We start from the raw sequence: 20,589 nt of genomic DNA on the forward strand, positions 1-20,589 counted from the left end.
ATGAGAATTAAATCTCTTGAGGTCAGGGACTTGGCCATATTTCTTCATATTTCCAGGGCCGATGTTCTTTTAAACACAGTAGGATGACATTTTATTTTTGGAAGTTTACCTAGCCCACTCATTCATTTCATAGATGAAGAAACCAAGATCCAGAGAGTTGTTCAGATCCACTTAGTATAAAGCCATAGCTAAAGCCAAATATTTGCTGGTAGTTACGGATTACAGAGGGGTTGGCTTTTACAGAATGGCAAGATTCAGAAGGGGGATATGAGGGCATTCTTTGACTAAAGGAAGGGGATGTGGTTATTATTTGCAAGTTTGGGCACAGGTGATCCAAGCTGACTGATGGGGATTGTGTGGTGGCTACTGGAGGGCAGGGCTGCTCTTCTGCATCACCAACAGTCTCTCAAAAATGGCTGGACGTTCAATACTCTTTCTTCCATGAAGTGACTTCCCAGCCTTAATACCTTCTTCTTCGCAGGCATGTAGCTTGAGGAAAGTAAAGCAGGTTGGCTTTCTGGCTCCTCGAGGGCACAGGTCCAGAGGAAGATCTCCTGCCCGCTGGTGAGGACGAGCCATGGGGCTGTTCACTGTGGGAAGAGAGCCAGGACGCGCCCCTGACAAGAATCCGTGGACTAAGCAGCCTTTCAGGCCTTGGCCCCGATCCCAGGAAAGAAGAGCAAGGGGCTTTCCACCTGCCCCAAGCCTCACCCAGACGCCAGGCCTCTCGGGTTCCAGCCGCCGGGGCTCCGCCTCCGAAGCCAGCCGCCTCCTCTCCGCGCGTTTTCCCCGCCCCTCCCCTCACGCTCGACGGGCTCGCTCCCGCGCAGGGCACGCGGGCGGAGCGCGAGCACGCGGAGGCGGAAGGAAGGCCGGCGGGGCGCTCCGCCGCGGGGGCGAGCGCGTAGGCGCCTTCCTGGGACCGGTTGCGGCGCGAATCCCCGCGTTCCGCGGGCTGCGGGGTAAGAGGTGGGGTCCCTGCTGTTCTGGGGCGCCCGGCCGGGGTGGGGAGAGACTGGGGCTGGCGGCCCGGCTCCCGGCACCGCTTCGCTCAGAGGAACGGCACGCGAGGCCTCCGCAGACCAGCCCGCAGGCTCGCTTGGGAGTCGGCTGGGGGACGCGGTGACGGTGGGGGGCCCTGCGCTGGAGCGGCTTGGCACCCTAGTTCCTGCGGTCCTGAGGGTCTGGCCCGCCGGAGAAAGGGAGAGACACATCAGGAGGGGTCCCTTTGGCGAGACGTGCTCACCTGGGATAGCAGTAGTCCGTGGCTGTGGTGTCCACCTGGGAGAGGGACCTTTCAGGCTGAAAGGAGCAAGTTCGGCCCTGGGACGTGGACGGCAGACTTTTTTTTCTGTCCAGACGCACCCTCGGGGCAAAGTAGGACGGAAAACTCCTCTGCTGCCCGCGTGGCAACTTCGTGGCGCGAGGATGGGTTAGGAAGTTACTGTGCTTTGCTTTACAGATGGGAAAAGTAATAACCCTTTTTACTGTTCAAGGAGAAGAGATCGGTTAAAAGTCTCACATAATATCTTTAACCATAAAGGACTCAGTGAAATTAGGTACTTCCCTTCACACACGAAGATCTCCATTCAGCAAATATAATACTTTATGAGCACCTGCTTTCTGCCAACATTGTTCTAAGCGCAGGGAACCAAGCCACGAGTAAGGTAGGAGGATCCCTACTTGCCTGGAGCTTCTTTCTATTCTAGTTGGCAAATAAATGTAATTTCCTTTATACTTTTTAATTGGAATATAACGTACAAGAAAATACACAAATCATAAATTGTAACTAGTTGATTTATCATTACGTAAACACATCTTTTAACCACCACTCAAATCAGGAAGCAACATTCACAGCATCTTCTCAGAAGACCTTCCTGGAGACCTCTCCCAATCGCCATCCCCTTTCCTCCCCAAAGGTAACCTCTTTCCTGATTTCTAACACCACAGATTAGTTTTGCCTATTTATGAGCCTTTTGTAAATTGAACCATATGGTGTGCGTTCTTTGGTGTCTAGCTTTTTAAACTCAAGGTTATGTTTGTGAGATTGTTTCATGTTGTGTGAAAATATTATTTCTGATAGTGAAAAGAATTAGGAAGAAAATAAAAGAAGGTAACGGTACAAAACGGAAACCTTAGTAAGGGTGGTCAGGGATGAACTTTCTGAGGGGATGACTTGAGGTATAAGATAAATGACAAAAGATTGGCCAGTGAGCTGACTTAAGAGCGTTCCAAGCAAAGGGAATGGAATTGGAAAGGAACTGAGGTATGAATGAAATGGGCAGGTTCTAGAAAGAGGGAAGACCTTGTGGGAAAGTGGGAGGAGATGAAATTGGAGAGGTAGGCAGGATCTTATGGCTGAGGTACTTGGATTTTATTCTAAGTGTAATAGATGCCAGAAAGAGATGTTTTTGATGTCCTTCAGTTTCTAACATGAGCCACTTGTGGAGGATGTGAAGGCCTACCCATTTTACTCATTAAAGAAACCCTACAAAAGTGGCAATACTTGTCACTTACTGGGGATTAGGACATGTTGGGAGACAAAATCATCTTTTGTATTGTCAGAATTTATATTAATTTAGACACATAATATGCATCCAAAATCAGATTTAAAACACAGTTTAGAAATTAGTTATCTGTTTTCCACTCTAAAATATTCTTTTCAAGTTATTGCTTAGCTTCTGCTTGAACCTGTCAAAGAGAAACTCCTTTCTCAAGAAGAAGCTAATTTAATTTTTGGACGGCTCTAGTTGTTAGAAAAGTTTTTCTAATATTTAATCTAATATTGGTCATCAGTTCTGGATCCATACAGAACTGATAATTATCATCTGTTATCTGTTGCCTCCCTTTAAATACTCAAGCAGTTGATTTTTGTTGGTTTTTTCACATTTAAGTGCAGAACTTTGAATTTATTTGAATTTATCCCTGTAATGATTTCTGGAGTTAGATTTGGTCCATCATAGATGTTGTCCAAATCTTTTTGGATATGATTCTCTCATCTGTCAGCTGTTCCACCTTTGTGCTTCTTTTTAATTTTTTAGTTTTTTTTATTTTTTAATTTATTTGTTTATTTTTGGCCGTGTTGGGTCTTTGTTGCTGTGCGCGGGCTTCCTCTACTTGGGGCTACTCTTTTTTTGTTGTTGTTGAGGTGCGCGGGCTTCTCACTGAGGTGGCTTCTCTTGTTGCAGAGCATGGGCTCTACGTACACAGGCTTCAGTCATTGTGGCTCGTGGGCTCTACTGAGCGCAGGCTCAGTAGTTGTGGCACACGGGCTCAGCTGCTCCGCGGCATGTGGGATCTTCCCAGACCAGGGCTCGAACCCATGTCCCCTGCATTGGCAGGTGGACTCCTAACCACTGCACCACCAGGGAAGCCCCATCTTTGTGCTTTTAAAAAACTTGATCAGAAAAGTTCCGTGGTGGCCTAGTGGTTAGGATTCCTTGCTTTCACTGCCGGGGGCCTGGGTTCAATCCCTGGTTGGGAACTGAGATCCTGCAAGCCACGTAGTGCAGCCAAAAACCAAAAAAACTTGATCAGCATGTTATTAGTTAAGCATTATGTTCTTTTAAAGTTTATTATGATTATTAAATATTGTGGATTATTGATTTAACTTGTTTGTATTAGTGATTTAAATTTCCAAGATGGAATATTAGTTAAGCTGTATTTTTAAATCCAGGAATTAGCATTTGTAAAGTCAATTTTAAACTTGATATCTCAGGAGAAAATAGAGTGTTGTATTGCAATTCTGAAATATATAGTGCAATGCGTTGTTAAAAGGGGCTTTTTGAGTTAGACTAAAAAAGGATTTGAAAAGTTTATAATGGCCTATAAACTGTGTCAAACCTGAAATCAACATCGGAAAGTGAGTTAATTTTAATTTTTCCTCCTACCTTGCCTCTGTGGTAGAATTTCTAATGAACAGTGGAATGATCAAAGGTGGATGCAGTAGGAGGGAGGAAAGAAAAAGGGAATTTATATAAACCAAATTTGAATAATATAGTCACATAGCCTTATTAAATGCTTTGAGTCATTCTACCTGATTGAGATGCTAGACTTATTAGTTCTAGAGTTGTCCCTTGCTATTTTTAAGTAAGAAAATACTTTTTTTTTTTTTTTTTTTTTTTTTTTTTGGTACGCGGGCCTCTCACTGCTGTGGCCTCTCCCGTTGCAGAGCACAGGCTCCGGACGCGCAGGCTCAGCGGCCATGGCTCACGGGCCCAGCCAATCCGCGGCATGTGGGATCTTCCCAGACCGGAGCACGAACCTGTGTCCCCTGCTTCGGCAGGCGGACGCTCAACCACTGCGCCACCAGGGAAGCCCAGAAAATACTTTTTTGACCTGTAGGTAGAATATGCCAGTTTTTCCCTAAAATTTTCATTTATATATTAATTGCATTTTTCTGAATATATGTAAATTAAATTACATCCTGTGGTTAAAACGGCCCATGATTTTTCAAATCTTTGAACTTTTAGAACCCCGACCCAACAGGGAAAAAGTAAAAAAAAATGAAGCATGTAAGTGGTTAATTGTATTTTACTGCTTTTGTATTTTCTCTTAAGAGTTGGGGCTATTCTTATTGATTCTTACAAAGGTTCATTCTCTAGAATGGAAAGTTGGTGTAGTTAGTTCAAGTATATTTTGGAAGAAAAGAAAAATCAAACTACGTAAATTACTTCAGTGGAAGGTTTTCTCAAGCTGAATATAAAAATAAAAGTCCTCTTTCTGTCTACACCAAAGGTAAAATCACCCCTTTGTTTATCTTTGTGGTCTTGTTTTTACCTGTAGGTGAAAATTCTCTGTTTAGAACTGACCTACTATCTACATATCTTGGTTGTTTTTCTTCACTCAGAAATATTTCCTTGTGAGAGCAGATCCTTACTGTATCTTTAGATATATTGAGTCACATTTAATGGTGAGAGCTACCTTTTGAGGTACATTTCCCAACTAGAGGACTAGGGGATAAGGAACTTAAAATTATCCCCTTTCCTCGATTCCCCGCCTCCGCTTCCCCCACTTCTCCTTCTTTCTACTTGGTTTAATGGGTTTGTTGTTGTAGATGCTATGCTCAGCTAACTCTTGGTATCTTTTTTCTTTTTTCCTGCAGGCTACTTCTTCATAGACATAAAAATCAATATTTGACTGGAAACGAAGCATCACTTAAAATCCTCTCAAATTCCTAATTCCAAAGAATTGATAACATTTCTCTAATCAAGAAAAGAAGTGATTGACTGCATGTTAAAAGTATTCCAGCATTATTGGTCCTGTTATTTTTCCTCTCCCTAAACTTGAGAAGAAATATGGAGAAATGCTACTTGATGACAGCTGTTGTCTTACTAGGACTAACAGTACGGTGGACAGTTTCTCTTAATTCTTACTCAGGTAATGCACTTTTTGTTTAAGATAGGTAAATACTTTTTTGAATCATTTTTCTTGTTTGTTTTTTGAGGTTTTTAGTTTTTGGTAATAGTTTACAGTCTTCTGACCAGGACAGAGAAGAATTTTAGGTTTTATTGGTGTAGTCAAGAAAATACACTTAAGCATCTAATTCTAATAAATAGAATTTGTATAACAGCTAAATAGAAGCATGGGCTTTGTGATAATGATAAAACAAAGATGTGTTTTAACTGGGAAGATGACAGGTTGAGAAAAAATTATCTATTAGGCACTGAAGAGAGAAATGAGCTAGTACTTCAAAGGGGGAGCAGAATCAAAAGAGGCTTTTTTGTTTGTTTAGGGTAGAGAAGGCATGTTACTACATTGAAAGGAAGAGACCAGTGGAGAATAAGATTGGGGACGATGTGAGAGAAAGGGAGGAGGAATTGATGGATTGTGGTCCTGGAGGCTGGGGATGGGATTAAATTGAACCTTGTGAGTATTTATTTAATACTTCTCATGTTCCAGGCATTATGCTAAGTGCTAGAAATTCCAGGTGCATACTTAAATACTTAATGGTTCCAGTACTTAAAGAGTCCACATTTTAGTAGATAAGTAGTCACAATACAATGTGATAATTATAATGTTGAAGTATGTGTGAGGTTCAAAGGTAACAGAGAAATGAGTGATCAGGATGCATTGGAGAAAACTTTTCAGAGAAGATGATTTTTGAGTTCCAGGTTTGAAGGATGAGTTGGAATTTGCTAGGCAAATGAAATGGGGAAAATACTCTAGACAGCAGAACATGTGCAAAGACATGGTAGATGGCATGAGAGCATGGTTAGAAGTGTTTGGTATTGGATAGCATAACAGGAAGGAACGAAAAGGATGGGGAGGGATGGCTAGAGGTTTGGCTATACAGTTAGCTCGGGAAATTATTTGTGTCTTAGAAAAATAACTTTCATTGTAATAAAAAATGATTGTAGCAAGAAGCTTAGGTGTAAAGAGACAAATGAGACAATCTTAAGAATAGAAGTAAGAGCTACTCTTTTTAAAGTATTTACCAGATGCTAGACACTGAGCATTTTCCTTAATACCACACCACTGAAGATAGGTATTATCTCTAATTTACAAGTGGAAAATGAGACAACCAATAAATGACAGCTGGGACTCAAATATAGTTATATTTTATTCCAGAGTCAGTGCTTTAACTCTGCTCTCTGGCCTCTGAGAAAGAAGTCTTGAGCTAAGGCAGTTAGTTGAAAGTTGGAGAAATGAATTTAAGGAATATTGAGGAAGTAAAATCACTTGAATGCAGCCATAGACTTGGGTTCAAATCTTAGTTCTTTCACCTGTTGGCTGCCTGATCTTGGAGAAGGTTCTTAATCTTCATGAACCTTGTGTATCTCTTCTACAAAGTATGAATATTAATATGTACTTTAACAGAGTTGTTGTGAGGATTAAGATAATATGTATGGATTGTGCTTTATTTTTAGTAATGTAGGAATATAATCAGCACATTGGTGGTTCATAACTGTTTTCTCATTTGATCCTGACATCAGATCATTTAACTCCAAAATATTTATCGAGTGTCTGCTGTGCAGCAAAAATAGGTCTTGCTGGTGATCATATCTTTAGGTCTGGTCTTTAGGGTGACCAAGAATAATACATGGTATGTACCTGTGATATTGTGATTCATAATAAGATATATATATTTGGTCTTAATCTGTGGTTTTGGCACAGAGCTCCTAAAACCGCTGGAATTTTCTAAGTGAGATGATAAAGTTGTCTTTTGTTATGTTAATGAGGTGGCTTTGGGTCCCCCACTTAAGGATGGAGCCTGGTTGCCAGGCAAACCAACCTTATGCTTAGAGGGTGGGAACCACCCCCTGATTTCTGGGGAGAGGAGGGTAAGGGTTAGAGATTGAACCATTGCCTATGGCCAGTGATTTAATTAGTCATGCCTATGTAATGAAGCCTCTATTAAAACCCAAAAGGACTGGATTTGGAGAGCTTCTGGGTTGGTGAGCACGTGGAGATACAGGTAGAGTGGCATGCCTGGAGAGGGCATGGAAGCTCTGCACTCCTTTCCCCACACCTTGCCCTATACATCTCTTCCATCTGGCTGTTCCCAACTTACATCCTTTTATAATAAACCAGTAATCCAGTTAAGAAAACTGTTTCTCTGAGTTCTGTGAGCCACTCTAGCAAATTGATCGAACCTAAAGAGGAGATTGTGCGTACCTCTCATCTATAGCCTATCAGTCAGAGGTACGTGTGATAACCTGGATTTGCCATTGACACCCTGAGTTGGAGGGGACAACCTGCAACCTGTAGGCAGTAGGTCTTGACAGTGGTGTCTGAAGTGGGGGTGGGGTGTGGGATGCAGTCTTGTAGGACTGAACCCATAACTTACGGGATCTAATGCTATCTCCAGGTAGATAGTGTCAGAATTTAGTTGAGATATAGGATACCCAGGTGGTGTCCAGAGAATTGCTTGCTGGATGTGTGTGGGAACCACCCCCCCACCCCCGAAATGTTGTAATTGGGTCTTAGAATCACACTTTTACTTCCCTAGAGAAGTTCACAGTCTAGTGGGTAGGGCAGACATGTAGATATATATTACATTAAAATATAGTGTGGTATAGGGCTTCCCTGGTGGCGCAGTGGTTGAGAGTCCGCCTGCCGATGCAGGAGGACACGGGTTCGTGCCCCGGTCCGGGAAGATCCCACATGCCGCGGAGTGGCTGGGCCCGTGAGCCATGGCTGCTGAGCCTGCGCATTCAGATCCTGTGCTCCGCAACGGGAGAGGCCACAGCAGTGAGAGGCCCGCGTACCGCAAAAAAATATATATATATATAGTGTGGTATAAACAAAGTAGACTGGGAGCAAAAGGGACTTGTAATTCAGATGAGAAAGGCTTAGAATGCAGTAAGTTCCCTACATACGAACCTTCAAATTGCGAACTTTCAAAGATGCGGACATGTGTTCGCCTGTCCAGTCACGTAAATTAGTTCACGTGACTGGCGTACCTTGTCACGTGTGTGCATCCTCTATAAGTGGTTGTGCTTTTGCGTACTTTACTGTACAGTACTGTATAGAGTACAGTAGTACAGTACCTTTATTTCAAGCCCAGGATGTCCAGAAGCAAGCGTAAAAGCAGCAGTGACATAGCTGGTACTGCTAAGAAGTGCCAGGAATTGGAGGCCCAGAGAAAGGACGAAGAGAGACAAGAGGAAGAAGAAGTAACTGAAGAACTGAAGAGATTCACGACGCAGGAAACGGCAAGGGGATTTTCTGTATTTGAGGAGGCACTGTTAGTTTTGAGGCACAGGACCCGAACGTAGAATGGTACACGAAGGTTGCAACAGCCGTTCAGAATGCAGTTCAGTGCTACCGTGTCATCTATGACGAGAAAAAAAGAGCTACTGCCCAGACATCACTGGATCATTTTTTCGAGAGGGTGGGTAGAATTGAATCCAGCAAGCAACCAGAACCTGTGCTGTCAACGTAAGGCCTGAGTGAAATTGCAGCTTGCCCTCTGTCTTCTATCGCTGACAGTCCTTCAGCTCTACCATCTCCCACCTCCTCTCCCTCCTCCAGTCAGTAACTCTTCTCGCCTGTTCACTTGATACCAGCCCCTGTATGCCGGCTGTTGTACTGTACTACTGTACTTTTCAAGGTACTGTACTGTAAGATTAAAAATGTTTTCTTTATTTTTTGTGTTCGTTTGCTTTTTATGTATTATTTGTGTGAAAAGTATTATTACAGTACAGTACTATATAGCCGACTGTGTTAGTTGGGTACCTAGGCTAACTTTGTTGGACTTAACGAACATGCTCTCGGAATGGAACTCGTTAGTGTGTAGGGGATTTGCTGTGTAACATTCAAGTTTGTTCTAAAAGGGAGGGAAGAATTTTACTAGGCAGAAAAGGAGGTGAGGAGGGTATTCCAGTAAGAGGAAATAGCATGACCAAGGGATGAGAGTTCTTTGAGGTTTGGTGAGGATGTAAGTGTGACTGGAATACAGGGTGCATGGTAAGTGGAACAGTAAGAGATGGGGTGGCAGAAATAAATTTGAGGCAGACTGTGAGCCAGAGTGATGTGTGAGGGATTTATCTTTTGGGCAATAGAGGTTTTTAAGCCGGGAATTCACATAATCGGATTTGTTTTTTAAGAAGACAGCTTTAGAGGCAGCATGGTGTTTGGAGTAGAACGTGTAGAGACTGATGGTAGCATCTATGTGCAGTGGCCTCCTGTATGTTTATAACGCTTATTTGAAGTTGTTATGCATAGCTGGTTTCAGTGGTCTTGGAAAGGGATGATGAGGGCCTGGACTAAGTGACTAAATTTGAGAGCCGTATTAGGTAAAAATGTGACTAAATTTGAGAGCCACATTAGGTAAAAATCAGCAAAATTTAATGACTCATTGTATGCAAGGATAAATAAGAAGGAAGAGTTTGAGAATAAGTCTGCTTTCTAAGTTTAGAGATACCGAGAATGAAAACTGAGAGGTAGGGCAGATTCAGTGGGGGAAGGTAATGAATTCTCTTTTGGTTATGTTAAGATTTGGGTGCATTTTAGTCATATAAAAAAGCAGGAATTTTGGGAGATGCAATTTGGCTGGGGGCACAGGAACACATAAATCCATCTTCAGCTGGTCACAGAGAACACTTTGTTATTAGAGTTAGTTTCTAGCTTCATACTCCAATGCAGCCTGGTGGTGACCTTGGCAGGGCCAATAGCAGGACTTCTTTTTTCTTGGCTAGAATCAAAGTAGGCAGATCCTATTTTGTCCAATTTCTCTTTAAGCTCATGCCTAACCTCAGAGCTAGAACAAAGCAAGTGCAAGAGATGAGCCAGAAATCATTTGTGCCAATTCCTAGAGCCAATTTTATGTAGGTGGTCCATTCTGAGCCTTTCTAGTATTGCGGCACTTCCCAAGTGGGAGGGTTCCTATTACTCCACATTCTTCACAGCATTTGGTAGTGTTAAACTTCTGAATTTTTGCCAGGCTGGAGTGTGTGAAATGATATTTTATTGTAATTTTAATTTTAATTTCCTTCATTGCTGAATTCATTTATTTATTTTGAATTTCATTTCTAAAGGATTGAGCATACTTTTGTGTTTATTAGTCATTTGTATTTCCTTCTCTGTGATATTTGCTTATGTCATTTGTACATTTATATTAGTTTTTTTCTTATGTATTCTACATTTTGGCTTTTGTTTTTTTCTTATGTGTTCTGTATTCTGGAAGCTAACCTTTGTACAAGTTGCAGATACCTTCTTCCAGGTAATGGCTTATCTTTTCACACTTTACGGTGTCTTTTGGTGAGCAAGAGTGTTTGACTTTAAAATAATGACATTTATCAATCTTTTTCCTTTACGATTTGTGCTTTTGTATCTTTAAGAAATCCTTCCCTACTTCTGGGTCACAAAGATATTTTTCTAAAATTTTCTTCTAAAAATTGTAAGATTTGGGAATTCCCTGGTGGTCCAGTGGTTAGGACTCTGCGCTTTCAATACCAAGGGTGCGGGTTCAATCCCTGGTCAGGGAACTAAGATCCTGCAAGCCGTGTTGCATGGCCCACAAAAAAAAAAAAAAAAAAAAAAAAAAAAATTATAAGATTTGTCCTTCCTGTTTAAGTCTTTATCTCCTTAGAACTGAACTTTATGTATAACATGTGAGTTAGGGAGCCATTAAAAATTTTTTTTTTCACATGGATAAAAACAGTTGTTTCAGCTCATTTATTGAATAGTCCATCCTTTCCCAAATCTTCAGTACCTATCTATATCTGTCTATATCAGGTTTTCATACACACAAGGGTCTGTTTCTGGCTCTCTATTCTGATCCATTGGTTCATCACTGCCATGTCTTATTACTATAATTTTACCTTGTCTTGATATGTTGTGAGGCAAGTTCTCCCACCTGATAGTTCCACTTCACTGGTGTCTGAGCTATTCTGGGCTTTTTTCTTTCATATTGTAGTAGGAAGAATTTCTTAAATGGTCCCCCAAAGATGTCCTGCCTTAATCCCCAGAACCTGTGAAAATGATGAGATCTATTTGGGAGTGATTATGTTATGTCATATAACATAATTGACTTTAAGATAGATTGCATTGGATTATCCAGGTTTGCCCACTGTAATCACATGAGACCTTAAAAGCAGAGAAGTTGCTCCAGCTGACAGTAGAAGGGAACCCTGGAGAGATTCCGATCATAAGGACTCAGCACTTTTGCTGGTTTGACAATGGAGGGGACCATGTGAGAAGGAATAGGAGTGGCCTCTAGTTGCAGAGAGTAGCCCCCACCTGATAGTCAGCAAGGTACAGCGACCTCAGACCTGCATCCAATCGCCTGAATGAACTTGGAACTGAATTCTTTCCCCAGGCCTCCAGGTAAGCGTCTAGACTGGCTGACACCTTATTTTGGCCTTGTGAGCCCTGAACAGAGAACCAAGTTATGCCCACCCAGACTTCTGACCTATAGAACTATTAGATTACAAAAGAATATTGTTTTAAGCTGCTAATCTTGTAATAATTGTTATGTAGCAATAGAAAGCTAATACGCACATGTGTCTTTTTTTTTTTTTTTTTTTTTGGCTGATGGGATCTTAGTTGCCTGACCAGGGATTGAACGGTAGTGAAAGCACCAAGTCTCAACCACTGGACCGTCAGGGAATTCCCCATATATGTCTTTTTTAAAAATCAGATTGTTAAAGTCCTATGAAAAACCCTGTTGGGATTTTGACTGGAATTATATTCTATACTATTGATTAATTTGGGTGGAATTGACAATCATTACCATAGTAGGTAGGGCTTCTGATTCATTAAGACGGTATGCTTCTTCATTTATTTGTCTTCTTTAATGTCTTTCAACAAAATTTTATAGTTTTCTACATGAAAGTCTTATACATCCTTTCTTAGATGTATTCCTAGGTGTCTTAAATATCTTTTCTTCCTCACCATTGTAGATGGTATCTTTTAAAAAATTGCTTTTCTAAATGCTTTTTCCAGGGGTATAAAAATGTGGTTTATTTTTTAATATTTGATAACTTTCCTAAACTTGTAATTCTAATAATTTCTCTGAAGTATTTTTTGGATCTTCTGTGTAAAATAAAGTGATCTATGAATAATGACAGTATTATTTCTTCTTTTCTACTTCCTACCCTTTTTATTTCTTTTTTCTTGTCTTCTTAATTCTAGGACCTTATTACAGTGTTGAATAGAAGTAGTGATTCAGGCTTCTTTCTCTTGTTCCTAATTTTAATAGATGCTTTTAATTTACCATTGAGTATGTTTTTGTTCTTTCTAGCATTGCACCAACCTTGCATTCCTAGAATAACTCTATTTGTGATATATTTTTTAAAGTATATTGATAGATTTGGCTTATTAATTTCTTATTTATGATTTTAGCATCCATGCTTGCAAATAAAATTGGCCTGCAATTTTACTTCCTTAAAATGCCTTTGTCAGATTTGTTATCAAGGATGTGCTAGCCACATAAAATGAATTAGGGAGTATACCCTCTTTTCCTAAAATCTGGAATAGTACTCGAGACCGGAATTGTTTTTGGTTTAAAATATATGTTCTCCAGTTTAATAGTCTGCATATATCCATTTACTTAATATCAGTTGTTTTGATTCAAATTTTTTATGTTCTTACTGATCTTTGCCCTGTTGATCTACCAGTTATTGAGAGAGCTGCAGTTTCTTTTTATAGTTCTGTCAATTTTTGTTTGAATATTTTGAATCTATATTATTAGGTGATTTAGAATTTTTTTCCTTGTGACTTGAATTTCATGACATTATTGTCATGTCCCTGTTTATTTACAGTAATGCTTTTGTCTTAAAGTCTATTTCCTCTAAAATTAATATAGCTTTACTAGTTTTCTTTAGGTTAATTTTTGCTTGGTATATCTTCTTCTATTCTTTTACCCTCTACCTCTGAATCCCTGTGATTTAAATATGTCTAACCAATTCCCCTCCCTAATTCCATTTTCTCTCCCCTACTGATTTGGAAACTATATTTTGTTCTTTCAGGGCTTACTCTGGAGATTTTCACATACATATTTAACTTAACAAAACCTAAAATTCATATTTATATCCTCTTTTTGAACAACACTAGGACCTTAGAATGTTTTAACTCTAGTTACAAATCTTCACCTCCTGCCCCAAATTAAAATGTTATTATTGCCTAGGATTTCAGTTCTTTCATGATTTTAGATGTTAGTCACTGTTATTTTATACAATTTATAGTTACCCAGTTTTACCCTCATTTTCTTTTTACCCTTCCTTCTTACATAGTACGTCTTCCTTTGAGATCATTTTCTTTCTTCCTGAAGTACATCTTTGGGAGGTTTTTTTTTTTTTTTAGTGAGAGTGTGTTGTTGGCAAACTCCATTTTTGTCTGAAAACACCTTTATTTTGCTCTTTGTTGTCAAGTTTTTCTGGGTATGGAATTCTGTATTGACAGTTATTTTCTGTTAATACTTTGAAAATCTTCTCTCATTGTTTTTTAGTTTCTGTTGCTTATGTTCAGACATCAGCTGTCATTTTTTTTATATCTTATATCTTTAAACATACTAAACATGCTTATTTTATATTACCTATCAGAAAATTCTAATACCTGCAGTCTGATTTCATAGTTTGTTGTTTGTTGTTGACTCTTGCTTATGTTATTTTGTTTCTTCATGAGTTTAGTGATTTTTTAAAATTGTGAGCTCATGTTACTTAGAACTTTTAGAACTTTTATCTGTGGGAATTCTTTGAGGCCTCAGTTTACTGTGTATTTCTCCACAGAGCATTTGGGTTGCCTCCTCCCAGGCACCTGGGGCACTTTTAACAAAAGTCAAACTAAATTCTCATCTTAAGATTCCTTTGGCAAATACTTGATGTGAATTCAGGCCCCAAACTGGGTGAGTGCAGGCTTATGGTTAGGAATTTTGGGGAGACTTCTTTTTTCCTGTACTACCAAGAGCCAAGGCAGAGATAATATCTTCACCATCTCCTCAAAGGCTTTGTATTTTTAATCCTAGTAGAGATTTTTCTGACATTGAATTCCTACTTGTTCAAGTACTAAGGCTTTGCCTTCTTACTTATGTCATAGAGCTTTTCAGTACCTAGGGTATAGGCCACCAAAGATCACTGGATTCCCTCAGGACAAATGCTTACTCTTCTGGGTCTACACTTTTTTTGTTGTTTCTGGCCTCTAAGGAATTCTCTTATTTTGCTGCTGATTCAGCCATATATTAAAATTGTACATGTATAATATATAAAATAAATAATTAAAAATATATACTTTTCCTGTATTGGAGGTGTTTTTCTGACCTTCTGAGTCTGCCATGTTGCTGGAAACTAGTTTCATCTGTATTTTTTTTTTTTTTTTGCGGTACGCGGGCCTCTCACTGTTGTGGCCTCTCCCGTTGCGGAGCACAGGCTCCGGATGCACAGGCTCAGCGGCCATGGCTCACGGGCCCAGCCGCTCCGCGGCATGTGGGATCTTCCTGGACTGGGGCACGAACCTGTGTCCCCTGCATTGGCAGGTGGACTCTCAATGACTGCGCCACCAGGGAAGCCCTCTTATATCTTTAAACATACTAAACATGCTTATTTTATATTACCTATCAGAAAATTCTAATACCTGCAGTCTGATTTCATAGTTTGTTGTTTGTTGTTGATTCTTGCTTATGTTATTTTGTTTCTTCATGAGTTTAGTGATATTTTAAAATTGTGAGCTCATGTTACTTAGAACTTTTATCTGTGGGAATTCTTTGAGGCCTCAGTTTACTGTGTATTTCTCTGTATTTTTTAAAGCTTCACAGGTTATTCTGATTTTTACAAAAGGTTGATAGAGCTGATGGTTGAAACCACAGAGTTGGGAGCATCTGTAGTACAGAAGAAAACGGGTTTAACCCCTGATCATCTTCACAGAGAAGGGGTAATGGTTAAAGGAGACTGAGAAGAAATCACGTACGATTAGGGCCTGGAGACGTTATTATCCTGGAAGCCGGGGAATTAGAGAATTTTAAGAAATAAGGACTGGCTAACAGTGTCAAGTTCTAGACACGTCAAGTAGAATGAAAATTTAAAATAGGCAAAGGATCACTAGGATTCCATTGTGAGCTTCCTAACTACCAGACCATAATGGACTAAATGGGAGTTAATAAGTGGACATAGCAACTTTTAGGAAGTTTGTTAGTGAATGGAAGGAGGGAGTTAATTGGTAGTTGGAATGGGATAAAGGAGGGCTGAGGAAAAGCCCACTTAAAAGTTGTCATATGGGGCTTCCCTGGTGGCGCAGTGGTTGAGAGTCCGCCTGCCGATGCAGGGGGCACGGGTTCGTGCCCCGGTCTGGGAAGATCCCACATGCCGCGGAGCGGCTGGGCCCGTGAGCCATGGCTGCGGAGCCTGAGCGTCCGGAGCCTGTGCTCCGCAACGGGAGAGGCCACAACAGTGAGAGGCCCGCGTACTGCAAAAAAAAAAAAAAAAAAAAAAAAAGTTGTCATATGAAATATGTAATTTGTGTTATGTTTGCTTTCAATCCATAACTGGTCCTTTGGATAGTCATTCCCTTTTCTTACTTCAGGCTGTATTACTCCTGATCATTATTTAGTTTGCAATCCTATGTCTTCTAATTTTCCTTTAGTCTTCTAATTTTGACAGATACATTATTTTCTTTGCACTCTTTATCTCAAGAGAAGGTTAAATTAGTATCAGGGTATAGGGTTAAATAATTTAAAAACATCACACAATTTCAGTGTTACTGGTGTACATAATCAAATGCTTAATGGGAATCAAGTAGAGGACAACATGCATATATAATACTTTTCTATCCCTGTGGCTTACATACATTACTTATTCTAACATTTCTCTCCTAAAGTCTGAGTTGACTCAGTTACTTCCCTCATCTGAAAACAGGACTCCTGTTACTTATTTTATTTATTTAAATTATTTATTTATTTATTTATTTTTGGCTGTGTTGGGTCTTCGTTGCTGCCGCGGGCTTTCTCTAGTTGCAGCGAGCGGGGGCTACTCTTCGTTGTGGTGCACAGGCTTCTCCTTGCGGTGGCTTCTCTTGTTGCAGAGTGTGGGCTCTAGGGGCATGGGCTTCAGTAGTTGTGACACGCAGGCTCAGTAGTTGTGGCACACGGGCTTAGTTGCTCTGTGGCATGTGAGATCTTCCCGGAAAAGGGTTCAAACCTGTGTCCCCTGCATTGGCAAGCGGATTCTTAACCACTGCGCCACCAGGAAAGTCCTGTTACTTATTTTAGACCTTACTCTTAACAGTATAGAGTTTACTTAAAAAACTAAAAATAAAGTTACTGTATGACCCAGCGATCCCACTCCTGGGCATATATCTGGCGAAAACTATAATTTGAAAAGATACATGCACCCCAGTGTTCATTGCACTCTTTAATTCCAGTGGATATAGAATGTGATTTTTCCAGAGCTCACAGGAAACATATTGCTAGGCATATAGTACATACTTTCAGTTAAAACTTGCTCAGTTAACTGAACAGGAGCAGGGGATTAACTTTCATTTTTTTTTAAAGAAGGAAAATAATTTCCCACTGAATTAACTGCATCTTTATGTGTGCACTTTATAGATGTGTGTGTGTATATACAAAGGAAGTATATACAAAGTATATATAAGGAGTATATACAAAGGAAGGAACCTAAATGTCCATTGACAGATGAATGGTTAAAGAATATGTACAATAGACTATTACTCAGTCATAAAAAAGAATGAAATAATGCTGTTTGAAGCAATATGGATGGACCTAGAGATTATCGTACTAAGTGAATTAAGCCTGACAGACAAATATCATGATATCGCTTGTATGTGGAATCTAAAAAAAATGAAACAAATGAACTTACTTATAAAACAGAAATAGACTCACAGACATAGAAAACAAATTTATGGTTACCAAAGGGGAAAGGGAGAGGAGGGATAAATTAGGAGTTTGGGATTAACATATACACACTACTATATATATATATAATAGATAACCAACAAGGACCTACTGTATAGCACAGGGAACTATACTAAATATCTTGTAATAATCTATAAGGGAAAAGAATTTTAAAAAGAATAGAGATATATGTATGTATAACTGAATCACTTTGCTGTATACCTGAAACTAACACCGCATTGTAGATCAACTTTACTTCAAAAACAAAAAAGTTAAACCTTACTCTTAAATTGTCTTCTAAGAAAGTCAACAGAACAAGAGTATTTTTGGATTACTATGTAAGAGGAGTATTGTTTTTGCATATTAAAATATTTGTAGCATCTTTTGTAGGTGGTGGTTATATATTTTTGTCATTTTTCAGATGAGAAAAATAGAAATGCTAAATACTAAGAAAAATGGTGATTCTGTCAGAGTTCTCAACTCCATCGTAAACAGTGTGACATTTAGTGTTCACGTGTGACGAACTTCTATATCATAGGAGGCTGGGAGGATTACTGAATGAGTGTAACATCTGTGATTTCGTTGAGATTTTTTTCCCCTCTATTAATTAAAATACTTATTTTGGTTATAATTTGTCTTTAACATGCTTATTTTAGTTTGTTTTTTGTTTTTTTTGTTTTAAGATTGTAATTAGGAAGCACTGGAGTGAGGAAGCTCAGGTGAGCTTGCTTAGTATTCGTCCGTTATTTCTTCTTTGGAAATGCATATACTGTATAGTTTCTCTCAGCTTACCCATTGTTATTTGTAATGTTTCCTCTCACTCGCTAAGAATATATAAAAGGGGGATTATTATGGAAAATTTTAACCAAATTCTCTTCCATTAGAATGTTTAAAGTTTCAATGTAAAGGCAATTAGTACGTATTGTTATCAAAGAAACTACTCGTTTTTAAAATTCTAACATAATTATGAATAGTTCAGCAATTAATAAAATGAACATTTAAGTGATGCTTAAGCCCATTTTCCTAAGAATGAGACAAAATTGAAGCTTTGTAAATGTACATTAATACATTTTCTTTATGTAATTCTGAATCTCATGTAAATGAATTTGTAGAATTAATCACAGTAGAAGGAATCCATTTTGCCCTTCCCAAGTGAAGCTCCCATAGGTATAGTTGGGTTACTCTTTTGGGTTGCTTTAAGGGCACTTTAGCAGTTTTAAAAACTTAAGTACTAATTTCATAGCTAGTGTCAGCTGAATTTATTGAAGTAGGTCAGACTCTGGATAGAAACTTGTTTCTCAACCCTGAAGAGAGTCATTATCCACTCTTCTCTTTGTTAGAGAATGGTAATAAATTCTTCCACACTGACCCCAAGTCTAGAGCAATTTCAGAAAATCTAGATAGTTGGATTTTTTCAGGTGTAGGAAACTACTTAAGATCCTCTATGACTTAAGTAGTTTCCTATGATGCCCACTGTATAGGTATTATCCCAGTGGGCCAAAAACAAGCAAACAAAGGCAAAAGAAAAAAAAAAAAATCAATTCCTTTCTCCCTGTAGATAGCAGCTGTGTCACCAAAAAGAGAAACTGCCCCCACAGCACACACACATCTATAAAGTGCACACATAAAGATGCAGTTAATTCAGTGGGAAATTATTTTCCTTCTTTTTTTTTTTTCCTTTTTGCGTTATGTGGGCCTCTCACTGTTGTGGCCTCTCCCGCTGCGGAGCACAGGCTCCGGACGCGCAGGCCCAGCGGCCACGGCTCACGGGCCCAGCCGCTCCGCAGCATATGGGATCCTCCCAGACCGGGGCACGAACCCGCATCCCCTGCATCGGCAGGCGGACTCTCAACCACTGCTCCACCAGGGAGGCCCTATTTTCCTTCTTTAAAAAAAATTGAAAGTTAATCCCCCGCTCCTGTTCAGTTAACTGAGCAAGTTTTAACTGAAAGTATGTACTATATGCCTAGCAATATGTTTCCTGTGAGCTCTGGAAAAATCACATTCTATATCCACTGGAATTAAAATTCTTATTTGGGTAGCTATTAGAAAATAGTATAATCATGTGACAAAATACATGATACTGAAAATATAAGTATTATGAGAAGTCAATAATTTTTTTTTCCTTTTTAAAATCTACTTGACTTACCTTTTTTTTTTTTTTTTTTTTTTTTTTTTTTTTTTGCGGTACACAGGCCTCTCACTGCTGTGGCCTCTCCCCTTGCGGAGCACAGGCTCCGGACGCTCAGGCTCAGCGGCCATGGCTCACAGGCCCAGCCGCTCCGCGGCATGTGGGATCTTCCCAGACTGGGGCACGAACCCATGTCCCCTGCATTGGCAGGCGGACTCTCAACCACTGCGCCACCAGGGAAGGCCCGACTTACCTATTTTGATTTCTGCGTTTTTTCATATGCTGTTTATTAAACAGAAGGAGGAGATATAGCTTTGAGATACTGTGGTAATGGGTTTTCAATTCACTAAACAATTGATATATTTCAAGTTTGGTATTCATTTTTTGTTATGGCTATTGTCTTCTGTTTCCTATTCAAATCATGGCTTTACTGTTTACTCTCTGTCAAGGACACAGGTATTGAGATTAAACGCCGGTGGGTTTGAATGTTACTAGCTGTGTCTTATTGGCTGTGTGACACTGGACAAGTTATTTTAAAATTTCAGAGTCTCAGTCTCCTCATCAGTCAAATGCTGGTAAAATCATAGGTTGCAGATCAAATGAGTTACATCTAAAGCTCTTGGCATTTTATTTTGCTCTTAAGTACTTAATAAAGTTTTCACTACTGCATTTGCTAATAATTCTTTTTCCTTAATCACTCTGACAATCCCTAGCCTATATGAAGAAAATAAGTATTTCAACACTTGCTTGTTAGACTTAGTGTAATGAATAATAAAATAATATATATAAGTATGATTCTATAGTTTGCACTTAATAAATATTAGTTCTAAGAAGTCAATAATTAATGATCAGTATGTTTTTAATTTATAAGGGAAGGTTTTGTGGAGAATTTGGCAGTTGGGATGGTTCTTAAAGGTTGGATACGAGTTGATAAAAGAGGTGTATGAATAGGGAGAGGAAGTAAGCAGCATGAGCAGAGGCTTGGAATTTCAAAATGCCAGATAGTAACTTAAAGATGTTTTGAGACAAGAACCAGTATGTGGGCATGGTGTTAAAGTAGCCTTCGCATAATTAATTGGTCTGCCATCACAAACTGCTTAGTGTTGCACATTCAGTAAGTGGAAAATCAGGGACTCAAAAATTCAAATCTTTTTGAACTTAAAATCCTTGC

General features: G+C 39.5%; 1 protein-coding gene across 3 annotated transcripts in view; it reads left to right on the forward strand.

The window, feature by feature from the left end:
* Window positions 1-848: 848 nt before the first annotated feature.
* The window catches only part of ALG6 (ALG6 alpha-1,3-glucosyltransferase), a 57,929-nt gene continuing 38,188 nt past the window's right edge, over window positions 849-20,589 (forward strand). Inside the window, exons 1-2 of one of the 3 annotated variants that reach the window (XM_060089899.1) lie at window positions 849-962; window positions 5,105-5,379. In XM_060089899.1, coding sequence (XP_059945882.1) covers window positions 5,298-5,379 — 82 coding nt within the window. In that variant the 5' untranslated portion in view covers window positions 849-962; window positions 5,105-5,297. Of the gene's footprint in view, window positions 963-1,013; window positions 1,668-1,688; window positions 1,920-5,104; window positions 5,380-20,589 lie in introns of those variants that run through there. The other 2 variants (XM_060089901.1, XM_060089900.1) reach the window with 2 other exon arrangements.

Source organism: Mesoplodon densirostris, chromosome 2, assembly GCF_025265405.1.
Source record: "Mesoplodon densirostris isolate mMesDen1 chromosome 2, mMesDen1 primary haplotype, whole genome shotgun sequence".
Classification (NCBI taxonomy): Eukaryota; Metazoa; Chordata; class Mammalia; order Artiodactyla; family Ziphiidae; genus Mesoplodon; species Mesoplodon densirostris.